The sequence below is a fragment of the Numida meleagris genome, chromosome 1, assembly GCF_002078875.1.
Source record: "Numida meleagris isolate 19003 breed g44 Domestic line chromosome 1, NumMel1.0, whole genome shotgun sequence".
NCBI classification, from domain to species: Eukaryota; Metazoa; Chordata; class Aves; order Galliformes; family Numididae; genus Numida; species Numida meleagris.
The window spans coordinates 1310430-1327607 of NC_034409.1; the positions used below are offsets into that span (position 1 = coordinate 1310430).

Consider the following 17178-nt stretch of genomic DNA (forward strand, 5'->3'; position numbering starts at 1 on the left):
GCCCAGTGACCTTCACCAGCTGCACCAAGGTACTAATGGAACCAGATGACCAAACTCTGCGGCAGAATGCAATCTGACTTGCTTCTCTCCAAGAAAACAGCACCACTTTCCCCCAGTTTAACCCAGCGAGGATGTAAAGCTGCGAGATTTGGATGGAATGCCACGAAACAGAAGCAAGCTATGAGATAGCACGGGAATTGCGTTCTCCAGGTGGGACAGAGCTTGGGAGGAGAGCACCCTCTCAAGGAAAACCTCATCTGGAAAAACCTCCTGGCACGTTGCTGGGAGGGATGGGCTGAGCCATACTGGGAACCTGTCTGGTGAGAGGAACAGCGCGTTTCGGGGAGGGGAGCCCTTGGGAGCTCCTCTTGTGCAACGAGCTGCTCCCTGATTTTCCATCTAATTGCCTTCTCTTGCTGTTCTGCTCCAGGATGAATCAAAACTGTTGTGAAAGAGCCCCTGGGTGGCTGGGAAGAGGGGGAGCTTGGTGGAGGTGGCTGGGAGAAGCAAACACCATCAGACAGCCTCGCCATCACCGTCGCCCATTGCCTTCCCATTGCCCACAGCCACTGGGAGAAGGTCAGCCCTTGATGTTGGCCATGCTTAACTGCGCCCTCATTAGTTCGACGGGGTAATTAACCTAGTGCAACTGCCTGCCGGCCCATAAAACCCTGTGGTTGATGGCCAGCTCCTACTTACTGCATCTGGGAGGACGGGAAAGCAGCATTGGTTTCCCTGGGTTGCGTCCAAACGGGGCTGGAGGGGTCGACGCTTTGATGGAGGAGGGAGACGAGGCCGGTGGGTGCGAGCGGCTCAAGTGAAAGACTCAGGAAGCATTTTCCAGGCGTTCCCTCCTCCCGACATCTGGCTGATCCACGAAACAGCAAAAAAAAAAAAAAAAAAAAAAGCCCCCGAACGAGTGGTTAAAAGCACCCAGGCGGATTACGCCGAGCTGGCGTGGCTTGTAGCGCGAGCACAGATGTGCGCGGCCACGTCTGGGTTTGCAGACGAGGTGGAGGGAAGGGGAGGCTGAAGAATTCGTGGCAAAAAGAGAAAGTTGGGAGGTGGAGAGCGAAACCGTTTTGGCAGGAGAACCTCCATGGGGCCCCTGCATGAGCCTGGGCGTGCTGGGCTTGGTCCCACCAACCCATGGGGATGGGGAGGAACAAAGCCCAGGAGGGATTGCGTTGGGGTGCAAGGCGCAAAATGGGATTTTGGAAAGGGGGTCCGGGGTGCGGTGTGGTTTGGGGACGCAGAGCTGCTCTCGGTTCCCCCTCTGCATCCCCATGTCCCTTGGCAGCATGGAAAGGAGCGGCCGGGAGCCAGGAATGCCCATGTTTAGTCTACTGCAGTCTGCACATCCAGCCCCGGAGCACGCGGGTTCAGCACCATCGGGGAGAGAAACCGCTGGGACGTGGAGGGGGGGAATGAAGTTCTTGGCTGGCTGTTGCCTGCATCAAGCCCAGACCGATGTTCTGACGCGCGGGAGGATCTGCGGGCTCGCTGCAGGATTTCCTCTCCTTTGAGGACGAGCCATGTGCGCCCGCAGCTCATCATGCTTTTTTTTTCCCCCACGTCATCTTGCTCCTGAGTTCTGTGCAGAGAGGGCTGAGCCCCTTCCGGCTCAAAACTTCACGTTCAGGGGGCAAAAAGGGCGTGCAAATGCTGCGTTCTGGCACTGAACCCCAGGAGACCCAGGAGAGCCGGCACGGAGCCGTGCCCAGACACTGCCCTCCACATCCAGCCCGCGACGTTTGGGGAGGGAGCAGTGTCAGCACCGCTTCCTGCTACCCCGGAATGTACAAGCAAGCTCTGCAGGCTCTGGAGTGAGTCACGGAGCTGTGCCCTGTTTTACAGCACCCACCCGTCGCGCAGCGAGGGCGGCGTCAGGCCTCGTGCTGGGCCATAAACCATCCGCTCCTATTTTTCAGGGAAAAAAGGAAGAGGATCGGGACACGGCCCAGCTTCCTCGTGAATCCCTGGGGGCCAACGTGTGCTAGAGACAGGCCGAGCGCACGAGAAGCGCAGCGAGCAGCTTATCGCTCCTCTATTACCTCAGCCTTACAACCCCGGTGGCATTATCGCGTCCCACCCAGGCAGCGACTCACACCAACAAGCAGGAGGCCGTCAGGAATTTAATGGTACTTGGCACTTGAAACTGTACAAAGACATTTACAGAGAAGCCCCGCTCCCGGCTCTGTGCAGTGCTCACGGACGGGCGCTGCGGGATCGCCGTCCTGGCCGTGCCGCCTTCAGTGCAGGAACGACGCTTTGGCTTCCAGCACAGCCGCCACCAACTTCGTTTCCTACCCCACTTTGCAGCCCAGGTTCCGAGCTGGCATCTCACGGGCATCTTTGGATCGCTAGAACGTGGCAGTGCCGCCGTTGTACAACTATATACAGTCGCCATCTCCTCTGTCCTTAACCCATCAGCTTCAGCTGCTTGCTTTTTCTCTACGCTTTCTTTTCTCTACCTTTCTACCACATGCAATGTCCTCCTGGCTGCCTCCACGCCTGCCTCCCACGGGCAGCGGGAGGCGTTTCATTGACAAGAACAAAAAAACTACTCTTGCTCCCTCTATTCCCTCTAGCTGCTGCTCTTTTCCCTCCCCAAACCCTTTGCAACGTGCCTAAAACTTTCCTACATCCCATCCGACCCGGTTCTGTGAGTGACGTGAGAAGCAATTTGCGCATCTCTGAACAAGAAGGATCGAGTACTCGAAAGGAAATGCCAAGTCTGAAAGACGGAACGGTGACGACGACGACGACAAAAGTACAAAAGTAAAAAAAAGAAAACCCAAAGAAAACGAGACCAAAACCCCAAGCCGACCTGAAACGGAACAACTAATAAAAAAAAAAAAAAAAAAAAATTAAATACGTGGCAGGTTACATGAGTGAAAACGAGGAATGTACAAACGGACACACTAAAATGAAAGATTCCAGTAGGTAAGTGGAGAACCCGTTGAAGCTGGGGTCTGGTTTTTTTTTTGTGGGGTGGGTGGTGATAACCACGCAGTGCAGAAGACAGAAAGAAAAGGCAGATTTCAGCTTTCGGTGCCCTTTGAAGGGACTTCTTGCAGCACTGATCCAAGCAAGGGGAGACCCTGCCAGGCTCCAGGTGATGGCACCGACTTTAGAAGCCTCCATCACCCCAGGTGGAAATCTTTCTGAACCAAAGGGTGTTCTTCAAAGATCTGCACTGAAGTGGTCAAGAAGCCGAGTGGTCCCTTTTGTAAAAAACAGACCCCAGTTCAACAGTGTTAACTGTATACCAGTAGCTGCCATTACAACACACGCACACACACACACACAGAAAAAAGACGCTTCTGTTCAGTAGAGCAAATCCAACCATGCTCACATGACAAGGAAAATGTACACGTTATTTATAAATAAACAGTTCCACCAGGATGGCACTGGGCTCCTCTCTACACCAGCGTTTCCTTCCTCTTGCTGCTCAGCTGCTTCTCCCTCGTTTTCCTGTGCCCAGGGAGCGTTCTGTGCGTTTTCACGCCCTTGGCTTCCTCTGAGTCCAGCACGGAGCCGCACTCGGCCGCGTTCTCATCGAGCTCCATCTCAGCGATGCCCGACATGGCAGACTGCCTCCTCTGGGCTCTGACGTTGGGCACGGAGGGGTTGTTCTCCTCCGACTCCTCGCTGAGCTCGGGCAGCTCCTTCAGCTCCGCGGCGGCCGCAGTCCGCTGGAAGGGAGCAATGGCGGTTCGGATGCAGTTCACCCACTGCTGCTTGTGGAAGATGTCGTTGGCCTGCAGGGTGTGGGATTGGCCCGGGGAGGGGTCTTGGAAACGAACTCGGAAGATATTTTTAGCTGAAGGTAAACATAGGAAAAAGCAGATCAGTTCCGAGCTCGGTATTTAGATTCCATCACTAGACAAGTGACCCAATCCGCTCTGTTTTGCTTCAGGGAAAGCGTTCGACATCTCACCGAACACTCCCCCCTCCCCGTTCCTTCCCAAATCCCCAGCCCCGATCTGCTGGAGGAGGCATTTTCTAATCTTAGCACCGACTGCAAGGCGCCATAGCAAAGTTTACGGCCTCCAGATAAAACCCAGCAGAGCTCAGCGGTGACAGCGTCACGGTGGATGCGAACGCGCGGGGATCCCTGCCCAGCCGTCCCCCCTCCTTGTCCTCACACGATCCCCACGCGGACGGGGTCTGTTTGGTTTGTACCTTTATCCGAATTGCCAAATGCTCCTCGGAAGGATCCTCCCATTTTCACATCTCCGTCCTGCAGGTCTTCGAGGAGCAGCTCCTGGACGGGGATGGGCTGCCTGTACACTTGGTAGGACTGACGCTCGTTGCGAGTGACCGGCCGGGTCAGAACCAGGATGTCTTGGAAGAGGAAGACGTAGAGTTTCTGAAAGGGAAAGCGTGTTTGAGTACGAGGAAAGCACGGCACTCTGCAGGCCGAGTGATTACACACCCTATGGAATTCAAGGCCACGTTATCTCAAGTCTCACCCAAGTTCACTTTCGGGCAGTTTTCTGCTGCAGTCACGTAGGGCTCTGACAGGGATGGCACACACACGACTTGAACCAACAGATTTATTGTCTTATGACCCCGACATTGGGATTACGATGTGCAGATGGCACGGATAGAGTGATAAGAAGCAAAAGCTTTCCTGCCTACGCAAAATGCTTCACGTCTCCTGTGGTGCAATGAGTGAATTAAATAAACCAACCGACCACAGAAAAAAATAATAATTAAAAAAAAAAAAAAAAAAAGCAGAAAAAGATTTCACGTTTAAACTGTGGCTAAGTCAGAACAAAAGGCAGCAAAGCCTTGAGTCCAGCAGGGTCTTTCAGGGCTGCTGCAGTGGGAGATAAACTCTTGGCAGTTCATCTCAAAGCCAAACAGGCTCCTGCAGGAACACTTTTGTTTGGAAGAACCGTGTGCCAGCGTTCACAATGGGCCGTGTCAGAGCACCTGAAAGTAAACAGGCGGCAGGAAATCCCTTCTGATGGAGTGCTAGGGCACGGAGCACGCTTTCTACAGTCGTTTTGTGCTCATTATTTTCCAGCTTCTGAAGGCCAAATTGTAAAGCTGTCAGCAGGAAACTTTTCCCTTACACCCCGAAATGCACTCTGCCATCAGCTCCTTTTCCTTCTGCTTTTGGAAATTTAGCTAATTGCCTAAACTAAGGAGGTAAGAGCTCCTGGTCATGTTGTGGCAGACAGTTTCAATTGTCTCTGAGGGAAGGTTTTCAAAACTGGTTATTAATTGCCACGAACGCAAGGGACTTACATGCCCGTTTTTGTTCTTCAGCTCCCCATGGCACAGTAAAGCTTTGCTTCCTTCAATCCTCGGGTCCTTCTGCTTCTCATCCAGATACTCCAGTTTGTCAATGTAATACTGACACTCCGACTCTCCCTTCTTTAAGTTGATGTCAGAGAGGACCCCTTGGATTATAGATATCTGTAAAACAAAGCGTTTAAAAAACGATTAAGTAAGGACTTATGCTCGAATATCTTCCATTTAAGCACTACTAAAAACAATCCCCACGAGGTGGATCCCATAAAAAATCCCCATCTGTGTGGACTCATCGCTCCTCTGCTTTCAGGAGGGGTTACAGCCACAGGTTTAAACCACTCCACAAAACTGCTGAAGGTTGAAGGAAGTTTTCCTTTTTTTTTCCTCCCGAACGCCACGGTTGCATCGGAACGATGACGACAGAATCCCTTGTTACTTACGGCTTCTTCCAGAATCTGGATATCAGGATGGTCTTTGGGAGTGTGCCTCAGGATCTCTTTGAGGAGCAGTGGGTATTTGACCAGCCGACTTCGAGGGATGTCCAAGAAGCTCCAGAGGTCCAGCTTGCGGCTGAATGGAGACTCCAGGCAGCGCTGCAGGAAGTCCTGCACTCTCCGGTCCTGCTTCTTCTGATCCAGCAGAGCTTTGGCTGCCAGCTGATTGCTGCAGTAACCTTTGTAGGCATGGAGTCGTGGTAACTGCAGGAGAACAGAGGCATGTTCAGAAGTCAAATTCTGCACGGGAAAGGCGAATCACATTAATGTGGCCAACTCAGGGAGTTCTGCTTCCCTTACTGTGATGCCTGGCCCTGTAAAAAAGCTAACAGAGCACCTTGTATGTGTAGCTAGCCTTCTGTGAGGAGAGCAAGGGCATCCTGACTGCCGTGACTTTGAAGTTCAGATGTTTAACACTGTTAGCACTGATGAAATCACATCAGCAGCAAACAGCCCAGAAGAGAGAGATATTTCAAACATAAATCACTAAGTAATTGTAGTCACACTAGTGCAAGTCTCCCAGATGAAATAGTGGCCCATTACAGCTGACAGAGTCCCATTGTTTTCAGGGTAGTCAGGATTTCCGTTTCAATCTTTCGCTGGAGGCCACAAAAGCCTGCAAGCTTTTCAGCTTCCAGCTTTAAATGCTCTTTAATCTCACAATCCTTTTCAGCCTGGTGCCTGAGAGTTGTGTACTCACCCACTTTACAAGGATGGGCCCGATCTGCTCCACTGTTCCATCTGGTTTTGTTGCTTCTCCTAAACTCGCCAACAAATCTGGAATTGAAACACAAAAACAGAAGTTGCCACAACGCCCCAGTTGACTGTTCTAATATGAGAAAGCATGCAGTCTAGCTCTGAGTCAATACGTCGTGTTGGCTTAGTTCTTACCTTCATGCAGAGGAATATAAGAATCCAAGTCCCCAAATATGTGGGTGAGTTCCTCCTCAGACATGATAGAGAGTTTCAGCATAGGATCATGGTAAGCCTGTCAAAGAAAGTCAGTATTAAAATACATTCAGATCTCAGAAGCTGACCATATTAATACTGGGAGATGCAGGGAGTGCAGGACAGATTTGAAGTGAGGCTGATTGAAACAGGGACTCGGATCAGTGCAAGATACAACTCTGTACAGAGGTACCAAGGCCTACAAATGAAATGGGCTTTCCTGTCTCAACAGGAGGAATTTCCCTAGTAGCTACCTAGGACTGCAGAGCTCCATCTTTTTTTTGGCTGAGCTCGTTGCAATCAAACCAGCACTGTTAGCACTGAGGGACTGCTCGCTTCAGCTTTCCAGGATAGTTTTCAAAAGGTGGATGCTGGGCCTGACCAAGCTGACGTGTAATGTTTGCAGGTGTAAGTAAACTTTCTTATTTATAATACGATTACTGACTGCAGGAAAAACTCACTCACCTTCCTGGCAAGCTTCAGGTCCTCAATCAGGTCCTGTTCTCCTCTGGACATCTCATATATTGCCTGTGAGGAGGGAGATAAAGCACTGAGAGTCAGTTTTAATCCCAGTTTTCCTCTGAAAGAGCCTTTCAGTTCACATAATGTACATCCTGTCTTGAATAGGCAGCTTTGCCATCTGAATCACTGCATGCCACCTGGGCACGACAACCTCGAGTCAATCTGCCAGCTTTCCCAGCTTGGAGAAAGCCGCATTACTTACAACTGTGTGAAAGCTCTGACGCTCACGCACAAGCCAAATTAAATATTAGCACCTTTTAAATCACTGCTTTTACCCAGGCGAGTAGGAAAAAAAGAACAAAACCCAGAAAACCGCAGAGGTCAAATCCCAGGCGTCTTTAGTCAGCTTCTGTGTTGTCGTTAGAAGATTTGTCTAAGAACTACAGGAAAAAGCCAAGCCGAGGCCTCGCTGTTTGGCTTTCGACCAATTGTCAAGAGCTTTAAGAGAAAGACAGCTGGCTGCACAGCGACCCGTCTTCGGGTCCGCTGCAAAGCAAGCCGTGTGGCTGGGTCTCCAATTTCAGAAATGCTCAGCACCCCCGTGGAAAGCGTTTGGCATCTCTGGAGGGTCAACCCGGGGAGACTAACTCTCTTGTGACTCACGAAGGGAGAAGCCTGCACCTTCTCCCATGCCTAAGGTTCAGAAATGAAGGTGGGGAGGAAGATACAACCACCCAGAGGTGCTCGTTTCTCCTTTTCCCACCTGGGAAATGGAACGAATCAAGGCCTCAGCTGCCCTTCCCAGTCCTGCTTACCTCCTGGCGTTTAATTTCTTTGGTGCTCAGAGATTCTTTCATGTTGACATCTAACATCTCAGACCAAAGGACGCTGTTTCTTCTTTTAGGAGGGGTAGGCGCAGCGGATCTGCTACATGACTTCTGGGCACAGCTGGGAGATTTGCTGTCACTGCGAAGGGCAAACGACTGTAGGGATTAAAGAAAAAAAAAAAGAAAATGTTAAAAAAAAAAAATATAGTTTGGAGCCAACATTTCAGAAGCGCAGAAGTGTTGTTCCACGCCCCTCCCAATCTTTCATCCTCCTCTGTTGTGCAGGGCAGGAAAACACACCCAGACACTTTTCCCTCAGATAAAGGAACGCTTTAATCAAGCTGCTGAGAAGGCCCCCAGAGCCCTGAGGTTGGCAGCCTTTTCCCCCTGCCTCTCTCTGCATGGATCCAGCAGTGCTGGGGAGGAAGGTGGGCTGGTGAAGCGTGGGCCTATTTCCAAGGTATGAGGAAGTAAATGAATTAGAATCACCATTCTGCTTTGAACGGGGCTAATCAGGAGCCACTTGAACTTTGCTCTCGTGATCTGCCGTGTTGTTGCAACACGGACTGAGGAGCGATCTTATCTGAGTGCACGGGGTGTCCAGCTCCTCAGACAACACTTCTCTAACCTCATCACCAAGCAGCGGGGTCATTTCACTTCTAGGCACACGCTCCAAGTACTGGAAGAGCTCATCACCGCGTCCTCCTGATGTGAATCAGGTTTTATTTTTCTTGCCTTCGATAACCTGGGATCTAGGCAAGCCACCTCTGAACTCGTCAACTCTTCTTCACCCCCCAGGCAAGCTTTGTGTCCTCGCCTTCATCAGGCTGGAGACTTTTCAAACAAGGCCTCGAAATCCCGCTGCCTGTTTCACTCCCACACAGCCAGCAGTTCCCCGTGTCTCCTGCAGAGGAGCAGAAAGCTCTGCTTTTTACCTGGATTGTTTGCCCAAAGCGCCGAACTGCACCATTTCTTACAGGAGAGATCAAGTTTGCCAAGGATGTGACCCGCGCTAAAGGCCGGACCCGTTTATTGCTTGGCTCCTGTAAATAAAGCAGAGAACAAATTGTACTGGCTGTGACTCCCACTTCATTTCTCAAGCTGTCCGGGCAGCTTCAGAAAGCATGAACACCCTTAAGGAGTGGGAAACACTGCAAAGAAAGCGTTCTGAAGAAGCCATTCATCTTAAATGGAAAGCAGAGGCTGTAAATATTTGTCTGAACTTTAGGGCTACAATTGAACTGCAAGGATCTTGCCCAGGGTAAGGGAGACAAGATAACACACACACGTCAGCATTTAAAATAAGGCTCAAACTGGGACTGTTACGGTTTGCACAGAAATAGACTGAAGTGCTCTCCTTTACAGGGCAAGAGACTCCTCTAAAGATGGAGCTGTGGTCTGCCCCTCCCTTTTAGCACGTTCTCCTTTGTAGAACGAATGTGTTGTTCCATTTGTGATTATATTTTGGAGAGAAAAGTAGCAGCCAGAGCCCAGCACGGCCTCAGCAGCTCTTCTACCAAATGACAACATGCTGAACATTCCGCGGGGGATACGCACACGTGAAGCAGATGAAGTCTAAAACCTTCGGTTTTCCAAAGCTCCCTCCTCCTTCTGCTCTCCACCTCCCTCTCCCCCCCAGCAAAACTCATTGTAATTTTTTTCTTCTGCGTTGTTTAGATTGGAAAGACAGAGCTTCTGCTTTTCTGTGCCACTGATCTGTACTGTGAGCCCAGTGGTTGAAATGCTGTCCTGACCGTGACGCTGCCAAGAAAGAGGAAACGTCCCAAGGAAACCTACTGGTGCTTAAGCTCACTTATTAAAATGATGCTGGTAACCCTATGTAACCTGGATCAAAAATATTGTGTTGCAAGAACTGTAGAGGAAAGGTGTGCACCTCCACAAGGAACCTGGAGCTTGAGGCTGGGAGAAAGGCTGCATCAGGTGCTCTTAAACACCTGGCAAATGGTTGGATGCGACTCCTTAGGATGATAGAGTTTCTTAGCACGAAACAGGGAGGCGTTGATGGAAGCTTCTTTTTTGAATCGGTCTCAGCTGACACTTTACCAAAGCTTTATTAGGTGTTTTTTTTTTGGTTAATTGCAAAGATGGGGAGCCCAAACCCTTTGCTTCTGTACTGCGACGGAAGTGACAAATGCTGGAAACTGAAAAGGGGAATAGGAACACACAGAGCTGGATTCCAGTTACGAGGCTGAGGAAGCATAAAAGCTACGTAGGTCAGATCTGCTTTCAGTAACGTGACCCCAGGGCCGGCCTGCCTGCCTGCCTACAGGCAACACAGGAGCTTAACTCACACTGAATGAAGCCCTCAAAGTTGCACGGGAGAACATGAAAAGAAACCATTTATGACTGATGCAGAGCAGAAAGATCTCTCTGGCACAGCACAAAGGCTGTTCCAAGCTGTGCCTGAAATGGTTGGGTAATTTCAGAGCTATGAAGTGGGAAAAAGCGACGAGAGAGGACCCCTGAGCCCGGGCCCCCGACCCTCAGCTGGGTTTAGGTACAATGCTGAAGTCACTTGTCTGCTTCCAGCCCTGAAGATAGCACATTCAAGAAGGAGTCAGCTGGGAAAAGGGTTATCCAGACGGCTGGGCTCAAGAGAAGAGAAGGAAACTTGATTAATTACAGACATTTCTGACTGGAGCAGAAGGATAGGTAACTGAGTTCTACAAAACCACGTAACTGCGTGCTAGAATAAAGGGATACGAGCCAAGAGGAGCCGCAGGGACCTAAGGAGAAAATACACAGGCACGAGCCATACGCAGCTCTGTCGAGGCCAGCGATATAAATGGCCCCGAAAAGAAAAACGCGACACTGAAAACGAACGGCGAGAAACCTCGGGACTTTGGGATGCTTGTGGGGTATTTCACAGCTCGCTGCATAAGGGTCAGCTGGGCAACCTTTCCGGGTATGAGGCGCAAGGACGCGCAGCTATCTGGCTGCGGGACACGTGGGAATGCCTTCCCAGCACATCTGTGCCAGGCTGAGGCGACACATGAGCGCGCGCAAGGTCTTGCAGGAGGCATTCCTGCCTCTCTGCCTTTGGGATGGGCAGCACAAAGGGGCTCCCTGTTCCTGCAGGGCCGTAACACAGCAGTCGTCGCCGAGCGAGATGGGCAAAGACAGGCGTGGAGGGAGCGAGAGCAGCAGGAGGGAGGGATTTCACGTGGATCGGTGAGAGCGGAGCGCTTGCTGTACATACGATGCGCTCCCTTGGGGTGCTCGGCCAACAGAAAAAAGACTTGGGTATGCTGTAAATTCAGCCGAGCAAAAGGCCGTTTCCTATCTCTGGAAGAAAATGTAATCCTGCTTTGTCACGGCTCGACTGCCAAAAGAACTGCATCTGTTTCTTCTTCTCTCCTTCCGATTATATCACTTGACCCAAGGCAGAGGGGAAAAATTCCCTCTCCTTAGAACGCTCTCCCTTCTCTGTGGTCTGCATTCAGCTTGGGGTTACGTCCTCCCTTTACAGCCCAGACTCAGCACAGTTCACCCTATGGATAACTTTGGCTCGGCACCATTTATTTATTTTTTTTTTTCAAAGCTCTGTACTTGCAGACAATGAGCAGACTGTCTCCGTGCTGTATTACTTACGGAAGCCCAGATTAGAACGAAGCCTGCAAAGTTTCTGTAACAAGTCGCTGGTGTTAAGCACTGCAGCACTGACCATCATTAAAAACCCCAGAGCTCAACAGCACTCTGCTTCCATTCACATTGTTTTTTTTTTTTTTCCTCAAAAGCTCTCCACTAAAATCATATCTACATATATATGTACACACTCAGAGTTGGACTAGATGATCTTTAAGGGTCCCTTTCAACTCAAGTGATTCTCTATCACAACCACACACGCAAAATCTCCGAGTGCTCCCACTGTAGGGCAAGGCTTGCACAATAAAGAGAAGCACTTGAAGAAGCTCCACTGAAGTGTGGGGTTTCCACATGAGTGGAACTCAGGATCACAGAATCCTCAGAGTTGGAAGGAAGCTTGGATGGTCATCTAGTCCAACTTCCCTGCAACGAACAGGGACACCCACAGCTCTATCATGCGGACTTCTTCGCTTCGCATTGGGAAGACTTGGCATCTCGCAGCCTCTACACCTGAGGACAGAAACATTTCCCCTCAGCAGCACGCACGCGTGCAACCTTCACCTCTCTGCTAGGTAATAATTAGTGGGTTTTACAGGGATCGTTTACTAGAGGACAATGTCCTAAGTGCCGGCCCCATAGCAAGGCACACAAACACGGTGACAAATCCAAAAACCACGCGTGGCCAGACTTCTCCTACAGAGCCAGATGTGCCAAAGATGATCGCAACCGGCGGCTCGAAGGATTCCTGCTGGAAGTCATGGCCACCTGACTCGATCTGTAAGACCCACGTGCCAGCTCAGCTCCGGGCTCGACCCAAACCATCACTCTGGGATGGAGGTTTCCACCCGCTGCCTTCGACCAACTCAATGGCTGTGATGGGGACAATCCAGCCGTGCTTTCTGCTGATAAGTTCGGTGGCTCCTGATAGCACCGAGTGCCCGGCACTGATAGCAGTGTTGGCTTTGGGGGCTTTGCTCAAGCCCAGACCCGCACTGTCACTTCCGATACCCAACGCACTGATTACACCTTCCAGAAAATACACATTTTTTTAACAACTCGAGGCGATTTGAAAGATTTTGGCTCCTATTGGTTGATTTTACTTCTCTCCCAGGACCTGGTTTGCCTTTGGTGCAGTGCAATTGCCCAAATTTGGCCGTTTTAAGGCAGGATTTTCAGACGGGGAGCTCAGAGCCCCCACACTGCCTTCTTTCTGCTGCTTGTTTCTTCTTCCCCATAATCTCGGCAATAAAACCCAGCCCATGGCACCCTATCTCCCTGCCGGACTTTTTACCCGCAGATAATCTACCAGGAATGCAATCAACCTCATCTGCATAACAACGCAGCATAAAAATAACAACACTCCCACACCAAGTGAAGAAAAAAAAGTGAAGAAAAACAAAGAAAGAAACCCAAAACCAACACTTTTTTTTTTTTTTTTTTCGACGAGGCAAAAATCTTAGCTAATAAGGACAAATTCCCGTCAGCCACCCGAACGCACCACTTCTACCTTAAAAAAAAAAAAGCCCGAACTCCCCACAAAAAAACACACCCCAAACCCCATTCTCCTCCCCCCCCCAGACCCCTCTCCTCCTCACCTCCTGCTCCCTGAAGGACTGGTTCTGCGCGTCGATCACCCGGATAGTCCTTTTGATAGGGAGCAGCCCCCCGAGCTCGTCGTGAGCCACCATGGCGCGCTGCCGCCCTCCCTCAGCTCCCTCCTCCTCCGCCCGCGCTCATCCCCGCTCTGCGCCCGCTGCCGCGCCGCGCCCCGACCTCACCGCGGGGGGCGGGGCTACGGATGAGGCCACGCCCACTCCGATCAAAGCCACGCCCCCGATGTGTGACCACGCCCCCTTTGTGACCACGCCCCCATCGCTCTGAGCTCCCCCGTGCCGGCGCTCGCGGGGTGAAGACTCAGTGGTGCCTTTACCTGCGCTGTTTTCCTCCCCAAATCGGCTTTCCCTGAGCTGTTCTTCCTCCTAAAACCCCCAAAACCGGGAGCCCCGAGAGGCTCTGCTTTAAGGCAGCGTGATGGCAGCACCCTTACAGGGTCAAGAGGGGGCGTGCCATCACCCCGTGTGATAGAAAGTGCTATGGAAAGCTGAGGTTTTCCACTAGCTGTGCTGAAAAAAGGGAAAGCAAAACAGCTGGGTAGTGAAGCACTGGGACAGGTTGCCCAGGGAAGTGGTGGGTGGGCCCCATCCATGGATCCAGGCCAGGCTGGACGGGGCTCTGAGCACCTGACTGAGCTGTAGGCCTCCCTGTTCATTGCGGGGGAGTTGGACCAGATGATCTAGAAAGGTCCCTTCCAACTGAAAGGATCCTGTGTCTTCTGGTCTTGTTTTCCTTCTCCCTCTTTTAATTCTCTCCGCCATCTCACAAGAGCAAGTGTGACGCTCTCCGCCCGATGGCAGCGTAAATCGTTCGCCGCTGCAAACTGTGGGTTTTTTTTTTTTTCGGTTTTACCTTCCGCGTTCAAAAAGCCCAATTCTTGTCTAGACCTGCGCTTTGAAGTCTGCTCTCAGCTTTCAAGGCCGTACTGGCACCGCTCTGCTAGCCAGGGGCTGAGCCTCTCCCCCTCTGCTAACAGGGCAGCCTGTCCCGGCAGGCCCGGCTGTGGATGCGGAGGGTTTTGTACTTTTGTTTGTTTGTTCAAGTCGTATTATTTCTGGCACGGCTGCAAATCTCCAAAGTAAATGGTCTCTTGCGCTGGTAAAAAAAATACACTGAGTTTCTTTGGGGGTGGGAGCATGGCTGCCTATAGCTGCTGTTTGGAGGGGGAAGGGTGGCAGGAGGATGTTTTACACGGGCAGATAGTGATAGGACAAGGGGGAATGGCTTTAAATGAAGAGGGGAGGATTGAGGTCAGATGTTGGGAGGAAAGTCTACTTAGAGAGTGGTGAGGCACTGGCACAGGCTGCCCAGAGAAGCGTTGGTGCCTCCTCTGTAGCTCAAGGCCATGTTGGATGGGGTGGTGGGCAACTTGATCTGGTGGGGGGCAACCAGCCCATGGCAGGGGTTGGGGCTGGGTGGGCTTTGAGGTCCCTTCCAACCCAACCATCCAATGGTTCTATGATCTTTAAGGATATATCCAGCCCAATCATCCCATGGTTCTATAATCTTTAAGGATCCATCCAGCCCAAGCCATTCTGTGATATGATTCTATGATGTGATAGGATAAACCTCAGCTGAGAGTGGGATGTTTGGGATCATCCAACAGAGGATTCTCAGAAACTCAAGGCACAGTGAGTTTCCATAGAGTCTCTGATGGGGCTAATCCTGATTAATGAAGTCAACTGTTTTTAAGACAACAAATAACCAGCAGGACTGTGAGTCTGGCAAACCGTTCACTGAGTTTGATTGGGGTTTTTGGGAGTATCTAAATTCCCCCTTCCCCTTATAACCTAAAGACAAAGGTTTGTTAAACTCACTTGAAAGACCTGGGATCTGTGATCCAGGGACTGGGAGGGGGGAATGCTTACCAACCCAGACAGGCATCTCTTTTTTCATAGATTTAGATGGGCTGTCAACTAAAAATAGGACACAAACAGCCAGGAAGGTTGGAGGGAAGGCATGGAGCAGTCACATGCACAAAGGCAGCACTTACATGAGTCTCGTTAGGACCAGAACGTGATGTCCTCCTGTGTCCTGAAGCACTTCATGCCATATTGAGTGTTTTCTGTGACGTAAGAGTTAAATTGTACCCCTCCTTCCAGAGCCTTCGGGGAAGGGACAGCTCATGGGCAGGGAGATCCCTGTTTCTGCGTGACACCTGGTGAGGGTGGCTCATCCGTGGTGATGCAAGCCCCGGCTGATGCAGACTGCTGAAGTCATGTTTGGAAACTTAAAGCTCTGGCCTGACACATCGGGGCTCCCTGTCTGCCTCCTTGCATGGCATGTGCAGTGGGTTATGTGCCTTGGATGATGGGTTACATGCACTAGATGATGGGTTACGTGCCCTGGATGATGGGTTATTGCCCTGGATGGTGGGTTATTATTGCCCTGGATGAGGTTATTGCTCGGGACAACTGTCCTTGATTCAAAACAAGAGGTGGTGAAGGCTTTAATACAACACAATGAACACCAAGTATTTCCCAGCTGCCCCTACAGCAGATGAGATGATTTCTGTACATCAGCTATACACTAGAGTAGACCTCTGTGTAGATCATCAAGAGCTGTTTCAAGGTAAAATCCAGCTGCACAGTAGAGCTGTGATGGGTACTCACTGAACAATGTGCAACACTGAGCATGCAGAGAAGGGAATAAATCTGGAGAAGCTTGAAGATAGCAAGGGTAGAAGGAGAGCTTGCACAGTTTCCCAGGCTCATTCTGTTCCCTCTACAGCAATGTCATCAGTGTGACCTTCAAGCAGCTCAGAGTGTGCTACGATACCTGTGCATTGCTTCACTGCCTCTGCTCCACTTACAACACAAGCAAGATGCAGTGAGCAAAGCTGTGGTACTCCGATTAAAGCCAAAGCAAATGAAAAAAAGAAAGGAAAATCATTCCTTGTGCAGCAGAAGCAATGAAGCCTGACTTATGGATCTGTACCCTACACAAAATCTAGCCCAGACGGTTTTCTTCTACCCAACAGCATCTCGCTGTGTTCCCAGTGCCCCCTTACCCCTCTGTCCTGGCCCCAGATGCCTTTGTGCCTTCTCCAACCCCTTTGGGCTCTGGGTAGGGTCTGGCCCACGCTGTGGATCCGAAGCCACGAGAACGCTGCCTGGCTGGTCTCTGCACGGGGTGACGGAAAACAGACCGGTTCTTCCTGCTCTCCTGCCAGTGGGTATTAATAGCATTCCTCACCTATACTCAAATGTGAATTTTCACTTCGAGGAGTGAAATGCCTCGGTGACTCCTGTCCTGCTATCATCAAATTAGGGAGTCAGGAAGAGTTTGAGTGACAGAGGAATCACCTGGATCTCAGTGACACTCATTTTCAGCTTGGTTTGTATTTCCGTGCAGAAGAGTGGACTGCTGTTACACTGAGACGTTTGCCTGAAGTCCTGGGCAGCTTCACACCTACTACATTCTTTGCTCCTGTGTGTTATTCTGTGTGGGGCTGCTACTAAATAAAAGTTATCTTGGGGGTACTCACATGTTCTTTTGTTCTTTTAGCCCCCAAAGCATCATCAAATACATTTTAGATTAGAAATGATGAACTCCTAAGGAAATACACATCCAAATTCCAGCGTGCAGTTCCTGACAGATCTAAGTTTTCACTGCTAGAAAAACACTCAGTTGCTTAAGCTACATGTGGCATTTGGCTAGTGACAGGGGTTGCCAAGCGTGCTGTGCAGACCTCTCGTGGCAGCAGGAATGCTGCCCTACAGCTGAATATGTCCTCTAGCACCTGTGTCCAGGATGGCCAGCACTCATGACCTGATATTCTGTCTCTTCTTTTGGCAGCGCACAAGGAAATCATGTGTGACAACGGCAGGCAGACACAGTTAATATAAAATCCTAGCAGCTCTGCAATGTGATTTTCAGGCTGTATCCAAAGGAAGAGTCATTACAGCACCCTCAGTGTCCTCGCATCTCAAGTCTGCCCAGGTTACAGAGCCCCAGCC

The 17178-nt window shown here is 50.7% G+C and overlaps 1 protein-coding gene and 1 long non-coding RNA gene across 6 annotated transcripts in view; one reads left to right on the forward strand and one right to left on the reverse strand.

Moving 5' to 3' along the window:
* Positions 1–2071, forward strand: part of LOC110392217 — a 3264-nt gene extending 1193 nt beyond the window's left edge. For 3 of the 4 annotated variants that reach the window (XR_002434253.1, XR_002434251.1, XR_002434254.1), the window contains 3 exons: positions 7–320; positions 431–579; positions 1932–2063. This is a non-coding gene — a long non-coding RNA (uncharacterized LOC110392217). Of the gene's footprint in view, positions 1–6; positions 321–430; positions 580–1300; positions 1827–1931 lie in introns of all 4 variants that reach the window. The other variant, XR_002434252.1, reaches the window with a different exon arrangement.
* The window catches only part of NET1 (neuroepithelial cell transforming 1), a 51985-nt gene continuing 36929 nt past the window's right edge, over positions 2123–17178 (reverse strand). Inside the window, exons 1-10 of one of the 2 annotated variants that reach the window (XM_021384265.1) lie at positions 13201–13374; positions 8935–9042; positions 7988–8155; positions 7176–7238; positions 6654–6750; positions 6463–6539; positions 5709–5966; positions 5263–5433; positions 4189–4375; positions 3426–3826 (exon numbers count right to left, since the gene is read on the reverse strand). In XM_021384265.1, the coding sequence (XP_021239940.1) occupies positions 3426–3826; positions 4189–4375; positions 5263–5433; positions 5709–5966; positions 6463–6539; positions 6654–6750; positions 7176–7238; positions 7988–8155; positions 8935–9042; positions 13201–13293 (1623 nt within the window). In that variant the 5' untranslated portion in view covers positions 13294–13374. Of the gene's footprint in view, positions 3827–4188; positions 4376–5262; positions 5434–5708; positions 5967–6462; positions 6540–6653; positions 6751–7175; positions 7239–7987; positions 8156–8934; positions 9043–13200; positions 13375–17178 lie in introns of those variants that run through there. The other variant, XM_021384264.1, reaches the window with a different exon arrangement.